Here is a 25,235-nt window from a genome sequence, read left to right on the forward strand (position 1 = left end):
GCTGCTTTCCTCCCAGCAGTGTAACACTTGCAACCTCGGCAGTTTCCTACAGCTGGGGCTTCCTGAAGTCTTGAGTCAGCATTATTCTCACCAGGCTTCCCTTTCCTTCTCTCTCAGGAGGATTCTATTCTGGTGCTCAGCCCTGTATGTCTGAATGGGCTTCGCTAGGGATGACTGCGAATCCACGATATATTTATGCAGTTGATTGGTTCACAAGTCAGTACCCATGTTACTGATTAGGACACAGGCTCTTCCACAGGAGTGAGGGGTTGATGTGACTTTAGGGCAGCCTCTGCTTGGATCATGTCCAGACATGCTCTGCGTAGGGTCTGAGCTTTGGGTAACAACAAAAGGCTTTCTGCGCTCACTAGAGTACCACTGTATCTATTTGCAGACTTTCTGCAGGGACAATAGTGAGTGCAGAAGGCATGGGACACACACAACAACCTGTGGCAGGCCTTGTGGCCATGTTCACCATCCACTGGGAGGGATGGCCTCATGACTGGAACTGTTTCCTTCTGTCACCACATTGTCTTGGTTTTGTGTGAAGATAGACCAGCTCTGTTCAGAATTTCATAGCACTCACTGTTACGGGGTGTGAGCGAGATCACTCCAGACATGTCTAAGGTTTATTAAGGAGTATTTATTAACCAAGCTTGGTGATAGCACAGCACACTAGACATGGCAAATCACAAGTCCATGTGGCAATCCAACCAATCATAACCCAACCAAACATAGCCCCAAGAGGAACAAATGGTCATTACCCTGAAGTCCATCCGTTAAGCTGAAGACCTATGTCCCAGCTTCCCCAACAATATAAGTTATCCTAAGAGACACGCAATGAATAACCTGGATATACTTACAAAGCTGCAGACATTCACCTTTCCCTGGCTTCTCTGCCCACATTCCATCACTGCTAGGCCTCACCTCTCCTGGAACTGCTGATAGTACACAAATCAGAAACAACACTACTATATCCACTGTCCCATCTAAGCAGCACACAGGGACCATGATTGCTCCGACCAGCAGAGTCAGTAACGTGGACAGGGAGAGGGTCTGGGATGAAGCACCCACAGGAGAGCAGTGATGGGAGAAGTCTCTGCGAAGTCTCGCTTTATTGCTCCTTCACCTTTCCTTATATACTCTTCTCGTCACATCCTAATTTAGCCAGGATATTGGGTACAGACGAGTCCAATTAGTCTAGGTGTTTTTAGTCAGCTCAATGAGCGGTCCTTAGCCCACTGTCAATGGGTGCTGGCTATCACTGGCTGCACCCTATAACACACTGTTGAATACTATCGGGAGGTTTCTGTTGGTAGATTATTCTGCAAGGAAGTTGTGTGTTTAAATTGAAATGTATGACACTGACCTAGATATAGTCAATGTTAATTTCTTTTCCTTTCTTAAAGATTTATTTATTTTTATTGGAAAGGTGGATATTCAGAGAGGAGGAGAGACAGAGAGGAAGTTCTTCCATCTGATGGTTCACTCCTCAAGCAGCTGTAATGGCTGGAGCTGAACCAGTCCGAAGCCAGAATCCTGGACCAGGAGCTTCCTCCAGGTCTCCCACACGGGTGCAGGATCCCAAAGCTTTGGGCCATTCTTGACTGCTTTCCAAGGCCACAAGCAGGAAGCTGGATGGGAAGCAGGGCTGCCGGGATTAGAACCAGAGCCTATGTGGGATCCCAGCGTGTTCAAGGCGAAGACCTTAACCGCTACACTATTGCTCCGGGCCCAGTCAATGTTAATTTCAACATTGCCAGTGAGTAAGAGGAAGTGATTTCTGCAATATTTAGAGTTAAGCATTACAGAAAAGGCTTTGGCTCTCTAAATGTCAGGAGCAGTTCCACTGGAAAATAGTTTTGAATCTTACCAGCAGTGTAGAGCTGATGTCAGAACTCTGAGAGAAAGCAAGGGCCCAGGGAAGGAGGTCCCTTGGGTATGGTCAGAACTCAGCTGTGGTTTAAGACTTTTAAAATTTTTTTAAATTTTTTTAAAAAAGACTATTTTATTTGGAAAGTCATAGTTACAGAAAGTGAGGGAGAGGAAGAGAGGTCTTTTATCCGCTGATTCACTCCCCAGATGCTTGCAGCAACCAGAGCTGAGTCAGTCCAAAGCTGAGAGCCAGGAGATTTCTTCCAGGTCTCCCATGTGGATTCAGGGACCCAAGGATTTGAATCATCCTCCATTGCTTTCCCAGGCCATAAGCAGGGAGTTGAAGTGGAGCAGCTGGGACACGAACTGGCATCCACATGGATGGAGCATTATCCTGTTATGCCATGGTGGCTCACCCTGGTTTAGGCTTCTTTAGAGGAGACGAAACCTAAAGCCCCAGGTTCTCCAACATGGGAATCTAGAAGGAATGACATCCAAGGATAGTACCACTTAGTGTGAATGACTTGGCAATAAACCTGCCCTGCTGAGGGAAGGTAGGGAGAGTAAGAGGAAAGAGGAGGTAGCAGACAGGAAGGAGAGGGAAGGAAGGGCTGAAGTGGGGTACAGGTGGTCAAGCAGGCACTCATGCGATTCTGTAGTCATGTTTGCATTCAAAGTGCCTCAGGAAGCCGCTTGAACTTGGAGGTGAGCCAGGTGCCTGGCAGAGCCAGCAAAAACCATTTCTGCAGGAAGACATCCCCATTCTGAGCGGCAGGAGACACCCCAAAATCATTTTGTTAAAATGGTTAATTTCATTTATTTGAAAGAGTGATGAAGAAACAGGCAGACACACACACACACACACACACATATTCACTGGCTCACTCCTCTCCCCCAAATGCCTGCAGTGACTAGGACTGGAACAGGTTGACACTAGGAGCCTGAAACTCCATTTGGGTTTTCTGATGGGTGGCAGGCCTCACACCATGAGCCATCACTTGTTGCTTCCAAGGGTCTACCGATGCCAGCTTGGCTACCTATGTGATGTCATCATATGTGGCAGATTTTTCCAGAAGGCAGATCAGGTGCACAACTGACACATTAGGGTGGGCACATGAAAGATGCAGGCTGTGTGTTTTGCATTCAGGTCGGGGATGACCTTGTCTACAGCTAGGCAGCTCCGGTAAACGTGTGGATTATTCTGGACAGCCCTGTGACTCTCATACCGGTTTCCCAGAGGGTCCCCCACAGTCTTGTGGTGGCAGTGATGGCATGGCCTCTGGTTATGAGTCCTTCCACAAGCCCAACGTTGTCAAGGATGACCTTGGCTGGGGGTTGCGGAGCAGATGGTGCAGGAGGCTTTGCTGATGATCTTGAAAGAATTGTTATCCTTCTCATGGTTCACACTTATCACAAACAGGTACTGACAGATGGGCAGAAATAAGCCCCTTGTGGCTCCACTTTGCAACATGGCCCCAAGGAGATTTTTCTGAGTCTCCCATGTGGGTGCAGAGTCCCAAGGCTTTGGGCCGTCTTCCTCTGTTCTCCTCAGATCTGGCTGTCATGTATGTGGGCAGGTGTAACTGCTGGCCAGTCTGCTCCCAGCCCAAGTTGTCTCATGAACCAGTGGATGCTGCAGCTTAGTAGAAGACACTCCTCAGAAGCCCCACTGTGCCTGCCCCCAGCCCTGGCTCTTGTACATTCCTGTCAGGGGTTGCAGTCCAATGTGGCCCAGCCAAGCACTAGCCCCAGCTCTCATGTGTGTCAATCAAATAAAATTTTCAAACCCTTAGTGAATTTTTTGCTTTGATCAGTATACTGTTCAACTCCAAAATTTCATTTTAAGTTTTTTCATTTTGTTTTTAGATTTATTTATTTGAAAGGCAGAGAGGCTCAGAGAAGGAGTGATGGGGAGAGAGCGTTTTCCATCTACTGGGTCACTTCCCAAACGGTGGCAGTGGCTGTGCCAGGCTGATGACAGGATCCTAGAACTCTGTCTGGGTCTCCCACTTGGATTCTCTGCTGCTTTCCCAGGCACATTGGCGGGGAGCTGGATTGAAAGTGGAGCAGCTCAGACCTGAACTGGGCCTTGGATGTGGGATGGCTGCATTGTACCTCGCTGTGTCACAATGTTGGCCCTGATTGTTTTTATGCTTCCTGTTTGTGGGTGTTCTGTTTGGTGAGCAACTGCTATCATGTCTCCCTTTACTTCTTTTAAACATGGTTTTCTCTTTTCCTTTAAAAAAGCACCTTTGCTTCCAGATTTAGCAAGCAGTCTGTGTGTGCCCTGGAGAACTTGAGTCTGTTTGATATCTCACCCTGTTTGGTGCTAAGTGGGTACAGCCCGATCCATACAGTCTCCTGAACTGCTGCAAATAAGCAGGGTTCCAGGAAAGCTCTTTGCGGTGTCTTTCTCCAGGTTTCTGTTAAACGTGTAACTTGTCTACCATTTGCTTTTTTTCTACTGATATCGCTGAGCTACCATGCCTTTAGCTGTTTCCTGTCAGAATCTGCTCTTTTTGATAATCTCCTTAGGCACAAGTCTCTCCATCTTTTTTTTTTTTTTGAAGGCTTATTTTTATTGGAAAGTCAGATATACATATTCAGAGAGGAGGAGAGACAGAGAGAAAGATCTTCCATCCAATGATTCATTCCCCCCCAAATGAGCGCAACGGCCAGTGCTATGCCGATCCGAAGCCAGGAGCCAGGAACTTCTTCTGGGTATCCCACACGGATACAGGGTCCCAAAGCTTTGGGCCACCCTCCACTGCTTTCCCAGGCCACAAGCGGGGAGCTGGATGGGAAGTGGAGCTGCCAGGATTAGAACCGGCACCCATATGGGATCCTGGCATGTTCAAGGAGAGGACTTTAGCTGCTAGGCTACGCCGCCGGGCTCTCTCCATCATCTATACAAAAAAGGCAATGCCCCCAAGCAGGGCCACCTGTTCTCAGCATGCCTTTTCCCTGCTCTCATGTAACTACAGCGGTAGCCCTTGCTGGGGAGTGGTTGGCAGCTCCTCCTCTTCTCAGTCTGCCCTCCTGATACACAGCTTCCTCCTTATGAGCAGTCTAGACAGGTGCCACTGAACTCCTACAACTGTCAGCCTGGTACACCTCCAGCAGGAACCAAGGATGGAGGCAGCCTGTTTGCTAGAGCTAGAGGGCTTCCATTTGCTGGTTCACTCCTTCCCCAGACAGCTACAACAGCTGGCACTAGTCCAGGCCAATGCCAGCATTCAGGATCTCCATTTGGGTGTGATGTGGAAGCACAGGGCCAGGCACTTGCATCATCCTACTTTCCCAGGAGCATGAGGTAGGAAGTAAGTAGTGCAGTTGGGGCTTGACCCAGAGCTCATACCGGACAGCACATGCGGCAGCTTAACTTGCTGTCAGAAGGCCAGCCTCATCTGTTCTCCCTGTGCCCTTAGGGACAGCTGCAGAGGCCTCACGTGGTCTGGTTGATATGCAGTGAACATCTGACGGTGGGGATGTGTTCTGAGAAATGTGCCAGGAGGCGATTTCACTGCATGTGAGCAGCACAGATTGTACCTAAACAAAACCTAGAGGCCGGAGCTCAGTCGTCTGATGTGGTGTCTTGATGGAATCCAGAGATGCAGTGACCTCCGGGTGCAGAGGCTTCCACCACTGTGCTCAACACAGTTTCACAGTAAACTGCTGTTCTTGTTGATTTAATATTGTATGTAATACATTCAAACTGATGAAAAACTCTAGTGAATACCCGCTAACAAAGTCACTTATCATCATTAGTATCCTCCATTATGTGCTGTATTTTTGCTTATGTATAACATTTTATTTTTTAAAAAACGATTGTTTTTTAATTGGAAAGTCAGATATACAGAGAGGAGAGACAGAAAAGAAGATCTTCCGTCCAGTGGTTCACTCCCCAAGCTGCCGCAACAGCTGGAGCTGAGGTGATCTGAAGCCAGGTGCCCAGAGCCTCTTCTGGGTCTCCCATGTGGGTGCAGGGTCCCAAAGCTTTGGGCCGTCCTCGACTGCTTTCCCAGGCCACAAACAGGGAGCTGGATGGGAAGCAAGGCCGCTGGGATTGGAACCGGCTGTCATATGGGATCCCAGCGTGTGCAAGGTGAGGACCTTAACCACTATGCTACTATACTAGCCTGATTTATTTTACTTGAAAGAGTATTATGGGGCCTGGTGGCATGGCCTAGCAGCTAATGTCCTCGCCTTGAATGCCCCAGGATTCCATATGGGTGCCGGTTCTATCCTGGCGGCCCTGCTTCCCTTCCAGCTCCCTGCCTGTGGCCCGGGAAAGCAGTCGAGGATGGCCCAAAGCTTTGGGACCCTGCACCCGCGTGGGAGACCCGGAAGAGGCTCCTGGCTTCGGATCGGCATAGCACTGGCCGTTGCGGTCACTTGGGGAGTGAATCATCAGACAGAAGATCTTCCTCTCTGTCTCTCCTCTCTGTATATCTGACTTTCCAATAAATAAATAAATCTTAAAAAAAAAAAGAAAGAGTATTATGAAGTAGAAAATGACAAAATGAACACCATCACATTTTTTATAAGATCAAGAACCAACTTTCAGACACTCAGCGCACATCAGACCCGAATCTTCCTGGATTTTTGTGTTGCGTAGCTTATCAGTTTATCATACTGTATGCTCTTGGAAAATCAGGGAGGAAAATGTGATGAATGCTGCCATGCTTAAGTTGCATCAATAGGCTTAGTGCTCCCCAAATGTCTCTCATGCCATCCAAGGTGGCTTTAGGCCACTGCCAACCTCAGAGCTCAAAGTATTATTCTGATAGCAATGATTGCGTGTGTGTTTCTCTGCTGTTGCCATCACCTTTTCAGAAACACAGAGGTTTTCTGGATGCCCTGATTTGCTAAGATATTCAAAGTACAAAGATGGAACAGGTGTCATCTCTGGCCTTCAGGGGCTTGTATCCTTGGTGGGAGGGAAGGCAGATCCGAGTAAGCTAGAAATAGGACAGAGCCAACCTCTGCCAAGAAGAATGACCTCCAAAAGGGCCCTAACACCACTGGCCTCCGGGTCTGCTGTTCACATGTTAAAGCTTGGTGCTACACGTCAGATACAGAACAGTGAGCTCTGAGAGCACTTGGGAGGCCGCAGGAAAGAGAAGAGGAGCTAGGAGGAGACCTGGATCTGGCTGAAGGCTTTCTGGAAAGAGCCGTGTGACACCATTTCACGGCTGTCATTTGCTGGAACTCACACTGCACACAACAGCGCATGCCAGAAAGTGTCTGCAGACTGTCAACATTTAATCGTTATGTCACACATCATGCCTGGCAAGAGATTCTGTTTTGAATAACTTTATTGTAAATCCCATAATCTTTAGGTTTTACATAACAGGAAGTTTAAAAGCTGTGAGTACCAACTCTTCATTATCTTACATAGTTTTGAAAACTCAAGTTCGTGACACGTTAATTGCACTTCAAAACTTAAATATGCAGTGAAAAGAAAGCCATGTTTATGAAGACATCTTTCAAAGGGAGTTTTACATCTGGACTGGCCCTGATGACTACACAAATTCCAAACTATCTTCCAAACTAAACTCTAAGGACTTTTCACTCTCCCTGGGACCAAAGTCGTCCAAAAGATGCAAGGATTCAGACAGACAGGACTCGCACTGAGAAGCATAGGTGGCAAGTTTCAGTATGGCTGGTGGAAGCCAGAACAACACTGCCTGGCGGAGAAAGAAAATACACAAAGCTATGGTGAGATGCCACACAGCCACCGGGCCGTGCAGCCTTCAGATGTCCTTGCCGCAGTCGGGACACAGGATGTCATCCCTCTCGGTGAGGAAGCCTCGGCCCACCAGGGACAGGGAGCACTTCTTGCAGTTGAAGCAGTCGTTGTGCCACTGCCGTTCCTCGAAGGAGATGTACTTTGTGCCACCGATTCCTGTAGACGGGGAGTGAAATGACATCGAATAAACAGAGAGAGGGGATGTTAGCTGGTTAGCAGAGGAAAACCGTGACCCCACAGGAGTCCTGCTGGGGTCCCTTTCAAAGTCTTGGTTGTGTTACTTTTATGTGGATGGATGCTGAGGGTATATATACAAGTCAGATCCTGTATGCCACCCAGAGGAGCCCACTGCTGTGGGAAGAGATACAGAACCTGGCAGTAACAATGTGTATGAAGGGCTGCCGTATTTGTTTCCTTGTCTATTGTAGACTTTTCCACATGAAACAGATGAGGGACTAGCTTCCTCCTGCCCTTACTGGGTGTGCTGCATCCATAGCCCACATGTTTTAAAGCTTTAATGAGTGAACAGCTGGAAGGGAGTGTAGATGAAGAATGAGACATCATCTTCAATGCGGATGCCCTGAAGGGCCCCAGAAAATGATACGGCAGTAAAGATCTGGACACAAACTCTAGGAGCACCAACCCAGGTGGTGGGGTTGGATGGGGTGAGCATACAGCGGGGCTGTGGACTGAGAATGTCCAGGCAGTGCACAAAACTATAGGATAATTTTACACAAAGAAAGTGCTATTTCATTCTGAGTGCTTCACTTGTGTTTGATCCCTAACTCCCATCAGATGTTTTGGTTACACTGGTCACTGATAACCATAGCAAGGGCAGTTGGGTTGTGCTGATGTTGGTCACTTGGAATAAAACAGAAGCAAATACATCTGTGAGTCCCAGAATGCTGATTGCTTCTGTTGGAACAGGGGTCATGGATGACAATCTCACAGAATTCCTTTCAGAAGGAAAGTCTTAATCACATGAAAACGAAGCAGTCAGGGTGGCGGGGAGGGTGGTAGGGGGAATCCTTGAGCCTAAGGAACCATATCACGAAAATTAACACAAAAAAGACAAAGCAGTCACACCAAGTGCTCCATTTCTAATATCTGAGGGCTCCGACTGACACTAGGAGCCTGGAATCCACCTGTCAGCTTCCTTGTTTATGGATCTGAAAGGCAGAATGACAGGGAGGGAGGGAAGGAAGTAAGGAAGGTGAGAAAGAGGAAAAAGTCTTCCATCCACTGGTTCACTCCCCTAAAAGCCACAATAGAAGAGGCTGGTCCAGCTGAAGCCAGGAACTCAAGCTTGGTCTCCCCCACCCACGTGGGTGGCAGGGCCCAAGCACTTGCCCATGCGAGTGTCTTCACAGGCCAGCGGCGGGAAGTTGGGAAGAAAGTGCCGCAGCCAGGACTCGAACCGGCTCTCAGATATGGGACACTGGCATTGGGCTGTCCTTCCCATTGCTCCTTAGTTATCTAGGCTGGTGTTGGGTCCTGCACAGAGGGAGACCTTAGAGCTAATCTTCCTCCCCCAGTTGGTGGCAGGGCTGGGATGTGAACCTAGCTCCTGTGCCTTTTCTAGTATGCCATTGACTGCTACTGATGGAACAGCTCTGTGTACTGGTAAAGCTTTGCAATTCTCTTTTCCTAAGCATCATACAGCTTTAAGGAAAGTTATGCTGAAGTAAGCTATTTCTAGAATTCCCATTGCCTTTATGCCTGTTAGATTCCTAAGGGTCCTGAAGATCAAGAACTCACAAGGTCTGGGTGTCTGCCATGCAAGGGCGCAACCCAGTGGTTTAGACTAGTGGGTCTAACTTCTCTGCTTGTTTGGGAAACTGAGAAGTTCCTAACACCCATCACATGTTCTAACCAATCAGGGTGCAGGCATCTGCCCTGTAGAAAACTCGCTAGGTCCTCCAGTGAGTGGGCAAGTGGGAGGAGCAGTGGTGACGTAAGGGCAGAGCTGCCACAGGGTCGGAAGCCCAGGTCTTACCGCGAGTCAGCTGCTGAGCCTGGGAGAAGCTGCTGGGATGCCCTGCCATTCCGTCTTTCTAACTTTGCATCAGTTATTGCTATGGAGCTGGGGGCAAGGAGGAGACTGGCAGAGGGGCAGAGAAGGGTGTTAGTGACAGGGGCCATGAAAGGCAGGTGCTCCAGGAGGGAAGTCCCCTGTCTCCATGTTTTACTCTCAGATACCAGCAAGGTGGTGTAAGTGAGAAATAAGAGCCAGGCCGTCCGAAGGGGAGGTGCCCCCAGAGGGAAGAGATACACACAGTGGACTGTGGTTATTCATGGTCGTTTTGTTCTGTGATGACCCCATGGACACTGAACTAACAAAGACTGAACCACTGTTCCAAAGAGAAACACAGGCTTACAGTCTTCTAAGCCTCTCTTATCAATGTTTTCATCAACAGAGCCATGCACACTTTGGCTTCCTGTGTTTTTAAAGACACCCCATTCAGTGAATGTTGATTCATCCTCATTGAAGTGATGGTCAACGGTACCGTGTGATTCATGCTAGGGTGAAGCTTATCCAACAAGTGCTTTCTCAGTAAAACACATCAGTTTTCCACTCTGGGACACTGGGTAGAGCTCTGCTTGGGGGTCACTTCAAATACAGAAAGACCCTGACTTGCCCTGCAAAAAACACAACTCAGAAATATGCAAAAAGTTAGTAAATTAACTGTTAAAAGGATTCCTATATTCCATGAAAGCTGTAAAGAGGTCTTGCATTACCGTCAACTTGGAACGTGACCTGTGAACTTGGTTCTTGGCTTAAGAAAGTGGAAGTCAGGGATAAGCCTCTAGCAGGTGTCTGGGTCATTTTGTTTCAAAGTTGCACAGGAGTGCCCTGGGACCAGCTGCCCGTCCTCCATGTGTATGCCACTTTGCCACTTTCCTTCAATAGGGCTGGGAGGAGTCACTGGGTGTGACAAGGTTATGATTGTCACATCAGGGGACCTTCCTTTGACTGATGTCAAACTCACATGTTCTTCCCCTCATCCAGACACTGATTTATATGTAAAGCCATGTGTTCTCTGCACTGAACAACACCAGTTTAGTCCTGGGGCCACTGTATGCTCTAGTAGGTTTAGCTGCCATCTATGATACCAGCATCCCACACGGGCCCCATGTTGAGTCCTGGCTGCTCCATGTTCAATTCAGCTCCTTATCAGTGGCCTGAGAGAGAAGCAGAAGATGGCTCCAGTGCTGGGTCCCTCTTCCACACGGAAGACCTGGAAGAAGCTCCTGGCTTCAGCCTGGCCCCACCCCGGCCAACTGCTACCATTTGGGGAAGTGGACAGCATCTGTGAGCCCTCCCTAGTTCTCCGTCCTTCCTCCTCCTTCTGTAACTCTGACTTAACTAAGTATTTAAACATGACACCAAAAAAGTTTAGTTCCATTCTGCAGGGTCTCTCAGCCAGCACTGATTTCGCTTTGCCAAACTTTGCCTTTCCCTTTCCCTGCATGTAGCCATGGCCTTGTGGTGGAAACAACTCTGTACGTGCCACAGGGCACTTCCAAGAACCCAGGACGGCCTGTGACCTAAAAAGCATTGTTATAATGATATGGTTGTCAGAGCCAAAGTCCAACTCAAAGCAGAACCGCAAGCCAGGCTGCATGGCTCAGATGAGGTGGGCCGCAGGGCAAGCAGTCAGCTCCCTGCCAAAGCCTATCCTGTGTGCAAAGCAGTGGGGCAGGAACCTCCACAGGCAGAGCCCTGGAGGCTCCAGAGCCTCTGGGAACATACACACAGCCCTGTGTGCAAGCGCCAGCCTCGTTCCATATCCACCCCGCCATGGGAAGCCTGGCCCCTGGGGTACCCATGTTCATCAGCCTTGCCCCATCTCCACCGCGCCACAGGAAGCCTGGCCCCTGGGGCACTCACCACTGATGGGGTTGGTGCAGCCCGCACACTTCTTGGCGTACAAGTCACAGAAGCAGCTCAGGCAGTAGGCGAAGTCGTCCCGGGCCGTGAAGCGCTGGCCCGACAGCTGCTTCTTGCAGGCGGTGCACACAAAGCACTCCCGGTGCCAGGGCTGCTCACGGTAAGTGACCCCTCCCGTGGTGATGGGCTGCAGGAGGCAGGGGCAGCACAGTGTTAGGGCATCCTCAGCCAGCATCCGCTGGCTCTCCTGTCACTACAGGGCAACAGCCGCATCTTCGCCCAGAAAACCGGCAGGTGGTTCATGTCACCGAGGCACTGCCTTCTCCATGTCCCTTCAGCCCCTGGCGAGGCTTCCAGGGACTCTCTCTCCAGCACCCCAAACCCTGGCTTTCCTGTGAGTGAAAGTGCTCCTCGGGTTTCTGCCTGCAGCCCTGTCTGGGGGTATGGGAGAACCTGAGGCAGGGCTGCCCGGGACAGTAAGGGAAGGGGGCAGGCGTCTCCAGAAACAGGGAGGCAGCATAGTGGAAGGGCTCATGACCAGAACCACTCTAACAGCGTGGGTTTGAATTCTACCCGTTTCTTATCAGCTCTGAGGCTGGGAAGTCACTGTTAGGGAGCTTCCAGCCTCAGTTTTCCCATCCGTGCAATGGGCATGATGACCAAGGAGCATCACAGTGCTGGTGTCTTTGAAACAAGGACGGGAACACAGACCACAGAGCCAGTGCCTGAAATCCAGAGACACAGCAGTGTTGTACATACAGGGTGGGGCGGGAATAACCCTCCCACCTTCCCTGCCATCCAAGCATGACAGGTGTGTCGGCCCTTTCTGAGCGGGAGCTGACCACCAGGGCCGTGCAGTCTGACTGATGAGAACCTGCATGGCCCAATGAGAATATGTATACCTTCTTGCACTGGACACACTGCAGGGCGTACTGCTTCTCATAGCAGGGCACGCAGAAGTTCTGGTTATCTTTGGGGATGAAACTCTTGGTTCCAATGGGCTGCTGGCAGCGGTGGCAGGTGAAGCAGGTCTCATGCCAGCTGCTGCCCTTGTATTCCATCTTGCGGGTTCCTGTGGGCAGGCAAGGAGAAACAGCAGTGTCTTTGTTAGCCTGGGTGAGTTCCGGGCCCACCACGTCTCGTTCTGTCTCCAAAAGCAAACCCCTTCAGCTCTTGAAGACGTAGCTCCCGGTGGGAACAGCTCCGCCTCGTGGAGGGCAGTGGCTGTGTCTTTTGAGTCACTGCTGTGACACCCTGCTTCTAAGAACACACAGGCCACACTTAGCTCTTGTTTTCCAACTGGGGTGCTCAAGAATGTTGAATTGTAGAAAGACCTGCGTGTGTCAGCATTGCAAAGTTGGGAGAGAAGTCTGGACTCACGCTGGCTCTTCTAAGAGCGTGTGAGTTGGGGAACACAGGACCCTACCAGCTCTCAGAGCAGAGCAGCTGAACCCTTGTGTAGTTGTGGACAGCCACGGACAGCTCCAGTGCACAGCACAGTGCATGCGGTGGGGTAGGGGCCGGAAGGTCGGTCAGAAGACACTGGGGCAGTGAGCCGGGATCATCCCCCGCACACCTGATCACTCTCACTTGAGGCCACGTTCTCAGCATCCTGCATATTCTCCCAGGAGCCAACACAGAGGCTCCACCTTCCACAGGCATGTGCTTGGTGGTGTGTGAGTGTGTTCAAAACCAAGGGTGCAATCTGTGGGATTCAACCCGGGGCGACGAATCCTGAAAGGAAACTTACACGAAGCAAGTGAAATCCAGGAGCTGGGGTGGGAGGGGACTGCAGGAGGATTCTGATGTACACTTTAGAATGATTCTAGTCTTAGGCCTCTAGGGGTTCCTTGCTCCATGGACTTTCTGCACTCAGATCAATAGCCCTGCATCCACAGGGCTTTGCCGATGAATCTGGAGCAGTGAGGACTCTCACTCAGCGTCTTATGAAATAAGTCTGATGTCAGTCCCAGGGCTGGGAGAACTGCACACGCAGAAGATGCATCAGAGGCACCAGTGACCACGGGTCTGCAGCGCGATCATATGATCCGGCCAACAGGTGGCAGCAGAGCTCCTTCTGCGAATGAGCGAGCCGCTCAGAGCAGTCACCAGCAGAGGGAGGGCCCGGTCTTGGAGACGCACTAGGCAGATGGAGCCAGAAGCTGGAGTGCGGGTCTAGGGACAGCGCCCCTCCTTGAGCATGCTGTGTGTGGGGGCGGAGCTAGGGACAGCGCCCCTCCTTGAGCATGCTGGGGGGGGTAAGGGACAGCGCCCCTCCTTGAGCATGCTGGGGGGGGGGTTAGGGACAGCGCCCCTCCTTGAGCATGCTGGGGGGGGGAGTTAGGGACAGCGCCCCTCCTTGAGCATGCTGGGGGGGGGTAGTTAGGGACAGCGCCCTTCCTTGAGTACACTGTCACACTGCTGCGACAGATCTTTGCTCAGGAGGCTCAACTTCTAGACAGTAAGAAGTGGTGACCTCAGGCCCTGCGCCATGGCCTTAGCGCCTAAAGTTCTCGCCTTGAATGCTCTGGGATCCCATATGGGTGCCGGTCCTAATCCTGGCAGCTCCACTACCCATCCAGCTCCCTTCCCTTAATCCTTAGCAGAAGAGACCAGATGACTGAGCTCCTTAACGTCCAGTGCAGTTCATCCCGTTAAGAGTTGCACTAAAGCTTTGGAGTGTGACTGACTGCTTCCAAGCCCTCCTATTAAAATGGGAGCGCTCCAGGGTGCGCCATGGCTAAGCACACCAACAGCTCCCCTTTCCCATCAGCCTCGTCTATTCAGAAGGGCTCCGCCACAGTGGCTGTGGCAGACGCCAGGTTTTCACCCGCACTTCCCCAGCTCTGCCCCACTGCACCTGACTCAGGGAGAATTCTGGGAAGGGTTTCTTTAAAGAGAACAATTGGGGCCCGGTGCCATGGCCTAGTAGCTAAAGTCCTCGCCTTGTATGCGCCGGGATCCCATATGGGCCCCGGTTCTAATCCCAGCAACTCCACTTCCCATCCAGCTCCCTTCTTGTGGCCTGGGAAAGCAGTCGAGGACGGCCCAAAGCTTTGGGACCCTGCACCCACGTGGGATACCCGGAAGAAGTTCCTGGATCCTGGCTTCGGTTATGCATAGCATCGGCCATTGCGCTCACTTGGGGAGTGAATCATTGGACGGAAGATCTTCCTCTCTGTCTCTCCTCCTCTCTGTATATCTGACTTTCCAGTAAATAAATCAATCTTGAAAAAAAAGAGAAAAGAAAACAAGTGAAGCTTCAATCTATGGAAGCTAGGAACTCAAAGTCCTCCACTTCAGCTCTTTCTACAATCCCGTTCACCGAGGTAATGAATTTGAAAATTCACTGCGGTGCCTGAGCCCTTGTGTTAGCCGGAGGGACAAGGGCACATAGGAATCAGAACAGGTGGCTGTCCACAGCTGATCCCAGTGTGGCCCAGGCTGGCCTGGCTCAGTGCCCCTGGCTGGGCCGCCGCTGCCCCCCGCAGGGAAGGGCTGTGAGTGCTGACCTGGCATGATGGTCTTCTTGCATTCCTGGCACTTGGACGAGTACTCGTTGGAATAGCACTCGGTGCAGAGCAGCTGTTCTTCCTTGGCTGCGAAGGGCTTGTCCACCAGCGAGCTCCTACACTGCGAGCAGTGGAAGCAGGCCTCGTGCCAGTGGCGGTCCTTGTAGGACAAGTCCTGTGGAGCCAGACACACATGAGACAGTCAGAGCCAGGATGGACAGAGCATGCACGGCACAGAAAAACCCGCAGGGGCAAGCAAGGCAGGTGGGCGCAGGCCAGCGGACAGCACTGCAGCTGAGATGGCCAAGCCAGTCTACTCTGTTCCTGCTGTGTGTGTGTGTGTAGTGGTCCCAGATGTGTGCAAGCACGAGGCAGAGATGATGTTGAAAAAACAAAGGGATTTCCTAGCAAGGAAGGGAAACGGAAGCCGTGGGCGGGCCTCAGTGGTCCATGCACCACAGTCAGCAGGCAGGACCCAGACAGTGGACCCTTCACAGGGGGAAAGCATAGTGGCCTTGGAGAGCCCTGGTGTCGGGGACACTCAGGGAGGAGCCAAAAAGACGGTCCACGTGAGCCCGCGAGACTTTTCTAGCAGGTGTCACCAGCTAAGCCTGGAGCACCTGCGCATGGAAGTTGAGCCAGGCAACGGGTACAGACAGGGACCGGGGCAGAGCAGGGCAGCAGTGTGGGTGCTGGGGGAGGGAGGGACAGGTGAGGGATGCAGAGCTCCAGCACACCAGGGTCTAGGGCTCCCTGGCAGCAGAGGCAGGGGACTCAACTACCCCTGAAGTCCCTGGAGGGGGGTGTGTGACCGAGGCGGAGGGATAAGTGAGGTGGTGGTAGCGAGGGCCCAGCTGCAGAGAGAAAAACAGGGCTTCAAAGACATACTCCAAATTTTGTTAGTCGAGGCTCAAGCAGGAATGACCTGAGAAAGCCAGAGGTGGACTCCATACCACCCCCGTGGTCATGCCTGAGGGTGAATCAGAGAACGTTTCCTGTTTGTTTTGAAAGTGTTTCTACAAGCATGCAGCAGCAGCCCACGTGTGTCCTGCTGGACTCTCAAGAGGATATTTTTCTGTTGCTGTCCTTCGCATGTCCAACTGTGATCCTGGCCTAGTGGCTGTTTATTAACGGGGCGGGGGCCTAGTGTGATGACGTTGCAGGTCTCCGGGGCTGCAGGTCACAAGGACCCTGAGAGCCACGCGGCAGGTGCACGTGGATGTGGCTGCCCCAGACGCTTCGACGCTGAAAGCCCCGCGGGGGGCGGGGGGGAGGACGCCAAGGCTCCCATCTTGGACTGGAACACCAGCTAAACTTGGAACCCAAAGAACAAGCAGTCCTGATGCTGTGTGTGTGTGCTTTTCCCAAACCGCCTCTGCATTTGGTACATCGCTCTCTCTCTCTCTCTGTACACTTTTAGTCAAAGGAATTCTTGAAGAAGATGTTGACACACTTTGAAAACAGTTGCCATCTGTCACCTCTTGGGAGGGGGCTGTGTGCTGAGCGACGCCCTCTCCTGTCATCGCTGGAGGAAGCTTCCTGGAACATGCAGGGCAGAACCGTGGCTAAAGCAAGAAGACGAGGCAGGAAGGAGTGATGGAGAGCAGAATGATCTGGTAGGAACATAGTGCCTTGCTTCCGCCGAGCTGACCCCCCTGGGCATCCAGAGCCTTGTGCGTACATCGGGGCTCTCCGAGGTGGAGGTTACCTGGCAGTGAGGCCTGTGGGGCAGCTTGCTGCAGTGTTGGGGTCCCCACCAGCCTTTGTGGACCCACACTCAGGGAGTGTGCATAAGGTCAATCTCTATTCGCACTTTTTAAAGAATTATCTAATTTTTTATTTGAAAGGCAGAGTTAGAGAAGGGGAGACAGACATCTTCCATGTGCTGGCTTGCAAATAGCTGAAATGGCTGGGGATGAACTGATTCAAAGCTGTGAGCCAGGAGCTCGTTCTGGGTCTTCCCTCTGGGTGCAGGGGCCCAAGGGCTGGGACAATCCTCTGCTGCTTTCCCAAGCCATAGGCAGGGAGTTGCATAGGAAATGCAAGAGCCAGGACTATGGGATGCTGGTACCACAGGCAGAAACCTAACCAGGGTCATGGTGCCAGACCCTGTATTTGTACTTTTAAAATATTTTCGGAAATGTGGAGAGAAGGGCCGGTGTTTTGGTGTGGTGGGTAAAGCCGCCGTATGCAATGCCAACATCCCACATGGGCTCCAGTTCAAGTCCTGGCTGCTCCACTTCATATCCAACTCCCTGCTAACACACCAGGGAAAGCCGCAGAAGATGACCTTGCACCCAACTGGAGGATCCAGAAGCAGCTCCTGGCTTTGGCCGGGCTCAGTCCTGGACATTGCTGCAATAAAAAATCAGATAATGTCTACTTTATCAGCTTTGAAAAATGAAAGTACAACTTGCTTTGTGTTCCTCTGCACATATGTGAATTTTTTTTCAGGTTTATTTATTCATTTAAAAATTAGTGCAAGAGAAAGAGAGAAAGAGAGATCTTTTACCTGCTGGTTCAATCTCCAAATGGTCACAAGAGTTGAACCCAGACAAGCTAAAACAAGGAGCCAGACACTCCATTGGTCTCCCACAAGAGTGGCAGGGGCCCAAGTACTTGGAGCATCTTTCAATGCTATCTCAGGTGCAACAGCGGAGAGCTGGATCAGAAGTGGAGCAGCCAGGACTCAAACCAGTGCCCATTCTGGGGGCAGCATTATGAACTGGTGTCAGTTTAACCCAGGTGCGCGAGCTCTGTGCTGCTCTACAGTATACACCCACGATGAGATTGTGTGACTCTATTGAAAATATGCAAAACAATTGGATTCTTTCACTTTTTAATATATTTTGTACTTGAATGCAATTAAGTATTGCTTTTTTTGGGGGGGAGGGCTTGGAAGTTAAATACGCTATTTAAATCCCTGTCCAACAAGAACAGCAGTCAGCCCATCCAAGAAGAATCTGGAGTTTTGGATCATGTTCTTGTGGTTGAAAAGCTAATTGTGGAACAAACAGATATGTAAAGATAAGTTTCATATGGAAAAGAGTAGGGCAGCTCCTCAATAATTGAAAGCAGGATTACTGTTTGATCCATCCATATACCTGCAAGAATTCACCACAGGGTCTTGAAGGGGAGTTTGTGAACATGGCAGATGCTGACGGATCCTGACGGATGCTGACGGATGCCTGCAGTCATAGAACGTGGAGTATCTACACCACGGGGAGAGACTTAGCAAGGAAGGGATTTCCAACACAGCCTGCAACAAGGACTAACGTGGCAGGCATTATGGTAAGTGAAATCAGCCAGTTACAAAAGAACAGACACCACTTGATCTCACTTGAGATGAGATCTATAGACACACACAGTAGGCAGAGTGCAAGGGGAAGGGGGTGTGCTGTTCAACGGGCACAGAGGGCAAGCTCTTCGAAATGAGAACATTCTGGAGACTGACTCTGACACGGAATTTCAGGGAAGGCAGCAGGGCATGGTAGGTTAAGCTTGTGCCTGCGGTGCTGGTGCTCCATATGGGTGCCGGTTCAAGTCTTGGCTTGCTCCCCTTCCGATCCAGCTTTGTGTTCATGGATCCCTGCCATCCATTTTTGCAGTAGGAATGGAGTCTAGACCAGTTTACACCAGTCCCAGCCTGGTCTAGAGTGAACCGGCAGATGGAAAATTTTCTCATTATGTCTCTCCCTTTCTTTCTCTGTGTCACTCTGCCTTTCATGTAAAACAAAAAAAAAAGTTAGTTTTAATAATGGACATATGACTGTGTATGAAGAACTATACTTTAGTAATGACATAGGGGAACTCGGTTGAAGGGGAGATTGGGAAGGGGATAAGGGAAATCCCAGGGGCCTATGAACTGTATCATAAAATGATAATAATAATAATAATGGTAATACTTAATAAAGTTTTGTTTTAATCCATTTCTGGTGTGCCGACACAGTCGTGAGTATTGAGGCTGATTCGTGGGTCCTGAGCTTTCACACTTGAAACCGTCCCTCTAGATGCATGTGGCATCACCTCATTAGACATCCATGTGAGACCTGCAGGCCTCCCAAAGGCCGTGACCTCCCCCTGCTGCAGCCCCTCCTGCTTGTTGGTACTTGCAACCCCTCCTGCTTGCTCACACTTGCAGCCCCTCCTGCTCGCTCGCACTTGCAGCCCCTCCTGCTCTCTCGCACTTGCAGCCCCTCCTGCTCGCTCGCACTTGCAGCCCCTCCTGCTCGCTCACACTTGCAGCCCCTCCTGCTTGCTTGCACTGCTGTATTCTCCTGGGACAACTGTTTCCCACTGTTTCCCACTGGTGGCTCCAAGCCTGCAGGCCAAGGGGCAACTGCTTCTTGGAGCAAATGGTGGCTTGAAGCTGTCCTTCCCCTTCCACTTGCAGTAGCCATGGACGTGAGCGATGCTGTCTTCCAGTCCCACAGCACGGAGAGCAGAGTCAGAACACGTGGTGATCAGGGATGGCCTAAGAGGCTAGACAGACAGAGTCCTCCTACAAGACATCTCTTCCTGCCTGGGCCTGCCTTATCTGGGCATCACTTCCCGGGGCCGCTCTGCCTGGCTTTGCACGTACACACACACACACACACACACACACACACACACACACACACACACACACATACACACACACACCCCCCTTTAATGGCTATATCATAGTTCCAGGGTTGTTTATTCAGGGATGCAAGCATAATTCCCAAAACCTTCTCACAGAAAGTATTGTCCCTGAAGATCAAGATCCACCTGTAAGGATGCTCTCAGGTTCGGTGATGCATCCTAAATAAAAGAACTCCCCAAACAAACCCACATCATTGCTTATGGCAGACCAGGTTACTCCGGCTGGAGACTTCCCAGGCCAACAGCATCTGAGTGGCTGCATACACACCAGGGAGGAGACCACAGGACATGGGACCCCACACTGCAAACCTCTCACACCGCTTTGGGTCCAGTGCCTCCTACCACCTCCTGCCTGGGAATCTCAGGAGCCAGATCCCACTAAAATGCCATTGGGATTTCAATCTAGAGGCTAAACTAGACTTTCTAGGCTCAAACCTGGTTTTACCATCTACCAACTACATGAGCACAGGCAAGCACCCCAACCTCAGGCTTTTCCGTGTGAAGCAGGAATAATGTACCTACGCTTGACTGTTAAAACCAAATGAGCTACTATGTGTAAAGCGTTTATAACAGTCCCAGGGATTCTGTAATTGCTCAGTGAATGTCAGTATTAGCCATTATTCAGAACATTGATAGTAATGAAATAATGAAAACTGTGTCACTTGCCTAGACTATAATTAGAATTTCCACTGTCTTAACACTCCCATGTTTGCGATTTCACCATTCTAGTTCTGTATAGTGTTTTGTTTTTAATTTTTACTTATGTATTTTCATCTTAATTGAAAGACAGAAGGAGATCTTTAATTTGCTGGTTCATTTCCCAAACATCTTCAGCTGTCAGTGCTGACAGGGTGATATGGGAGACAGAGATGGAAATACTTGATGTACACATTAGCAGGAAGTGAAGGGGCCAGAACTCAAACCAGAAGCTTCCATACAAGAAGCAAAATCCCATGTGGCACCCAGGCACTGTGTCCCGCACCTGCTTCTGTGTAGTACTTTTAAGTTTCTTCAACTGTCTTAAAGTTACTTCTTTTTTTAAAATGATCTATTTGTTTGAAAGTCAGAGTTACAGAAAGAGAGAGACAGAGAGCTCTTGCGGTCTTTAGTTCACTCCCCAGGTGGCCACTGCAGCTAGACCTGTGCCAGGCTGAATCCAGGAGTGAGAAGCTCTCTCCAGATGGTCCATGTGGTGACAGGGACCTCAGCACTGAACAGGGAACTGCATGGGAAGTGTTAGCAGCCAGACCATATTGGATGCCAGCATCATAAGCAGAAACTTTACTAGCTGTGCCAAAATGTCAGCCCTGAACCCATCACTCCAGAAGGATACTGGTGGAAGGGCAACCACGTAGCACCCCAAGTCACAGCACCATCAAGAGTTTATGGCACAAAGCTCTTGAAAACTCCCGGGGAGAGGCCCCCATTTCGCTAACAACACTGTATGGTTTCCCACTAATCCTTTCCTTGGATTGTCAGTGTTCTCCTCGGAAGTTTGAGTTCACTTAAGAAAACTTCCGTCACAGCTTCCGAGTGGGCTGGTTCCTCCAGCAGGAAGTGAGAGGCCTGCGTGGTGCAGGAGGATTAACGGAACACCGCCAGCTGGGACTGCTCTCAGAGCTGGCTGGGGCTTTAGGGCAACACGTTCTCCTGCCTATGTGTCAGTAGGAGCCACACCATTCCCTGGAGTGCATAGGTAGACTGGAAAACGACCCTCAGGCCAAGAAGCTAGAGTGTAACCAATCAGATGTGTGTGCCTGTACCTGTACTGGTGTCCTACTCTGTGTGTTTACCAGTCCACATCCAGGGACAGCCCCTAACAGACCATTAGTCCCACTTCCTGGTGCTGTGCTAGACTCATCAAAGCTTAATCAAGCTGCTCATGGAGGAGCCAGCCTTTCAGAGCCATGGCTTCTGCAACTGTGGATTCAACCCACTTAGACTCAAAGTGTTTTAGAGTGTCCTTAACTTGTAGAAGTATTTACCCTGTTACTGTTGCCCAAGCAATGCACTGTCAGACCTATTTACACAGTACTGACATTGCATTAGACACACTAGTCATCTAGAGATGCACACAGGTTGTATGCAAATGCTATACGACTTTATACAAGGGACTTAAACATCTATGGATTCTGATACTCACAGGAGGGCCTCAATAACCATGGTCACCGAGGGACGATGGCCACCAAGACCAAATAAAGTGAGTTTAGCATGGGTTGTTGTTGTGGCATGGTGGGTTAAGGCCCTGTCCGAGTCACAATACTCATGTGGGCACCAGTTCAAGCCCTAGGTGCTCCACCTGATCCAGCCCCCTGCTAACGTGCCTGAGAAACACATGGAAGATGAGCCAAGTCTGTGGGTTCTTGCCACCAATGACGGAAACCTGGATGGAGTTCCAGGATCCCAGCTTGGCCTGGCTCAGCCCTGAGCAGGCCAGGGTGCATCTGAGGAATGAACCAGTGATGGCAGATTCTCTCTACCTTTCTCTGTGTGTTAGTTTACCTCTCAAACAAATACATCTTTAAAAAAAAATAGTGAGTGTAACAGAAGCTGTTTGTGGATGTTGGGAGGCATGGTGAAGAAACAGACTCACTGGCAAATGTTTCCAGAACTTTCATGAGTCAGGAAATGAAATATGCTTGAGAAAGTGATCTGTAATCCTATATTTACAGCAGCACAATCTATAACAGTGAAGACATGGAAAAACTCAGATGCCCATCAAAAGAGGAGTAGTTAAAGAAACGGTGGCACATCAATCCATGGAATACTACTCAGCCATTAAAAAGAGTGAAATTCTATCATTTGCAGCCAAATGGTCCCAACTAGAGACCATCATGCTTAGCGAATAAGTCAATACCAAAAGGACAAATATAATATGTTTTCTGTGATATAAGCCAACCTTCACACGAAACACAAGATCAACAGATAAATAGGTAAGTACACACACACATTTATCTAGATGATCTGCGCAATGGAGGCAAGTATACCATGAAGTGGAGATACATTGCAGTAAGCATCTCTACTCCTGATTAAAAGAATGACTCCCAGTGAAACTGTTAAATATGTCTTGAGAATAGAATTCTGGACTTTATACCATTGTCTATACCTACATCGTGAGGATACATTTCAATAGCAGAACGATGGACGTATGACTGTTGTTAACAATATAGAGGAAAGGGCCCGGCGCGGTGGCGCAAGTGGTTAAGGTCCTCACCTTGCACGCCCGGGATCCCATATGGGCGCCGGTTCTAATCCTGGCAGCCCCGCTTCCCTTCCAGCTCCCTGCCTGTGGCCTGGGAAAGCAGTCGAGGACGGCCTAAAGCTTTGGGACCCTGCACCCGCATGGGAGACCCGGAAGAGGCTCCTGGCTTCGGATCGGCATAGTATCAGCCGTTGTGCTCACTTGGTGAGTGAATCATCGGATGGAAGATCTTCCTCTCTGTCTCTCCTCTCTGTATATCCGCCTTTCCAATGAAAAAAAATAATAAAAATAAATCTTAAAAAAAAAGCAATATAGAGGAAAACAGTGGGGGAAGAGGGTGGGGAAGGGTAAAATGAAAATCCCTGAGCGTAATGAACAGTATCATGAAAAATAAGTAATATTTTTGTATTATAAATAATTTTTTTTTAAAAAAGAGTCCTAAGATACCCTTGTTGTAAAATCTTCTAGAGAGACTGAAAAAGCAAGAAAATTAAAACAAAACAAGACTTTTGTACTTCCCAGAAAAAAAAAACCAACCCACCAGGACTAATCTTGTGTTCCGAAAAATATCATCAATTGCAGTGAAATGTTGATGAACATGTAAGATTAGGCCCAAGTACTTCCTTCCAGACCTTAGATTATTTCATTTCAGAAACATTCCAACCATAGAGACTTTGACTGACCAAGTCTGGGTTGAATAAGTGGCCTGAGGGGACAGACACTCAGGGTCCCTCAAGGCAGCAAGAACGTTCAGGCGCCAGCCCGTTCTTGCACTTCCCTCTGTCAACGTCCCTCCATCTGAGTCTGGAGACACTGGCCTGCTGCTTTCCTGAAGCAATAATTTCTCCAAAGCACACGTCTCCCTTCACAGAGGGAATCCCACGTCTCTCGGTGCCCAGGAGATGTGCGCTGCTCCAAAGCTGCAGGCTCTTTGCAGCTACATATTCATGCACCGCATTAGGAGCAAGGACCCAGAGGAAGGAACAATGGCAGGAAGCACGGCACTCACTCGCTCAGCGCAGGCTCCAGGTACACTTTGCTCAGTTCCACAACAGTCCAGTGAGACAGGCAGCCCCATCTCCCAAATGTGCAAGCTATGGTTTGTGTACACGTTACAGGGCTTGCTGGAGATGAGCTCCTCTCAACTCTGGCATGCGTGTGACATAATGCAGGATGTTGAGCACCTGCTGGCGAGCCTGGTTTTCACAGGCTGAGAGGTCCTTCGCACAGAACCCACCCAGTTGGTCTTACTCATGACTCTGAGGACCATGCTCAGGTAAATTCTCTTGAGCAACAGATTATCATCTTTTAGCAGGACGGATAAACCATTTCAGCAGTCCTGCCCTGCTTCTCCACAGTTTCACTTTCTGATAAGTCAATAAACTTGCAGGCAATCTAAGTCCAAGAATACAAAGTGGAAAATTCCAGAAATAAGCATACATTTTTACATTTTGCACCATTCCGAGTATCATAATGAAGTGTCATGCCATCCTGTGCCCAAGGATGTGACTCACCCTGGCATGTCCACACCATGTGCAGGCCTGCTAGTGAGTCACTTATGTGGCTGTCAGATGCTCTGAGCCAGTCATAGTAGCACAGTACCTCATACGACACTTGGTACCATCCACTCTCAGAACCCAGCCCTCCTGGGGCAAGAGTGGACAAACGTTTTCCATGCTTAATACAATCTGTGGACAAATTCTACATGAAGAAGAATTAAAAAAAAAAAAAGATGATCTCTTCATCAAGAACTTAAAAATCACCCCAATAAACACAGCGTAGTTGGTAAATTGTACTATTCAAGTATGACTGGAGCGAATGGTCTCCCTAAAACAAAGGTCCAAAAGGCAGGCAGAGGAATCCCATGTCATGCTAAACACAATCACAGTTTTTTTTTTTTCAACCTATGTGCCTTAGCCAGCACATACCAGGGCACAATAGATTGGACCGGGATGTGCGAAAACCCAAACCTCCTGTGAAGTTTTCTGACACTTAAGAACTTTCCCAGGGGCTAATGCAAGATTCTACTGGCTAATCCTCCACCTTTAAGTGTGGCATCCCAAATGGGAATCGGTGGGTGTTCCAGCAGCCCCATTTCCCATCCTGCTTCCTGCTTGTGGCCTGGGAAAGCAGTGGAGGACAGCCCAAAGTCTTGGGACCCTGCATGCACGCGGGAGATGTAGAAGTTCCTGGCTTCTAGCTTCAGATTGGCACAGCTCTCTGTTACGGCCACTTGGGGAGTGACCCAGCGGATGGAAGATCTTTGTCTCTCCTTCTTTCTGTAAATCTGATCTGCCTTTTTTGGTCAGGATCTCAACACATGCCTAAGAAATATTTCAGGAAGGGGATAACATCGGAGGATTACGAAATTTCATG

The 25,235-nt window shown here is 49.8% G+C and overlaps 1 protein-coding gene across 2 annotated transcripts in view; it reads right to left on the minus strand.

The window, feature by feature from the left end:
• Positions 1 to 7,261: 7,261 nt before the first annotated feature.
• FHL2 (four and a half LIM domains 2) overlaps positions 7,262 to 25,235 on the minus strand; it is a 68,723-nt gene continuing 50,749 nt past the window's right edge. For both annotated transcript variants that reach the window (XM_040993885.1, XM_040993884.1), the window contains exons 3-6: positions 15,032 to 15,206; positions 12,422 to 12,591; positions 11,520 to 11,706; positions 7,262 to 7,783 (exon numbers count right to left, since the gene is read on the minus strand). In XM_040993885.1, the coding sequence (XP_040849819.1) occupies positions 7,632 to 7,783; positions 11,520 to 11,706; positions 12,422 to 12,591; positions 15,032 to 15,206 (684 nt within the window). In that variant the 3' untranslated portion in view covers positions 7,262 to 7,631. The remainder of the gene's footprint in view (positions 7,784 to 11,519; positions 11,707 to 12,421; positions 12,592 to 15,031; positions 15,207 to 25,235) is intronic.

The sequence above is a fragment of the Ochotona curzoniae genome, unplaced genomic scaffold (assembly GCF_017591425.1).
Source record: "Ochotona curzoniae isolate NIBS_2020 unplaced genomic scaffold, NIBS_Ocur_1.0 contig_883, whole genome shotgun sequence".
NCBI classification, from domain to species: Eukaryota; Metazoa; Chordata; class Mammalia; order Lagomorpha; family Ochotonidae; genus Ochotona; species Ochotona curzoniae.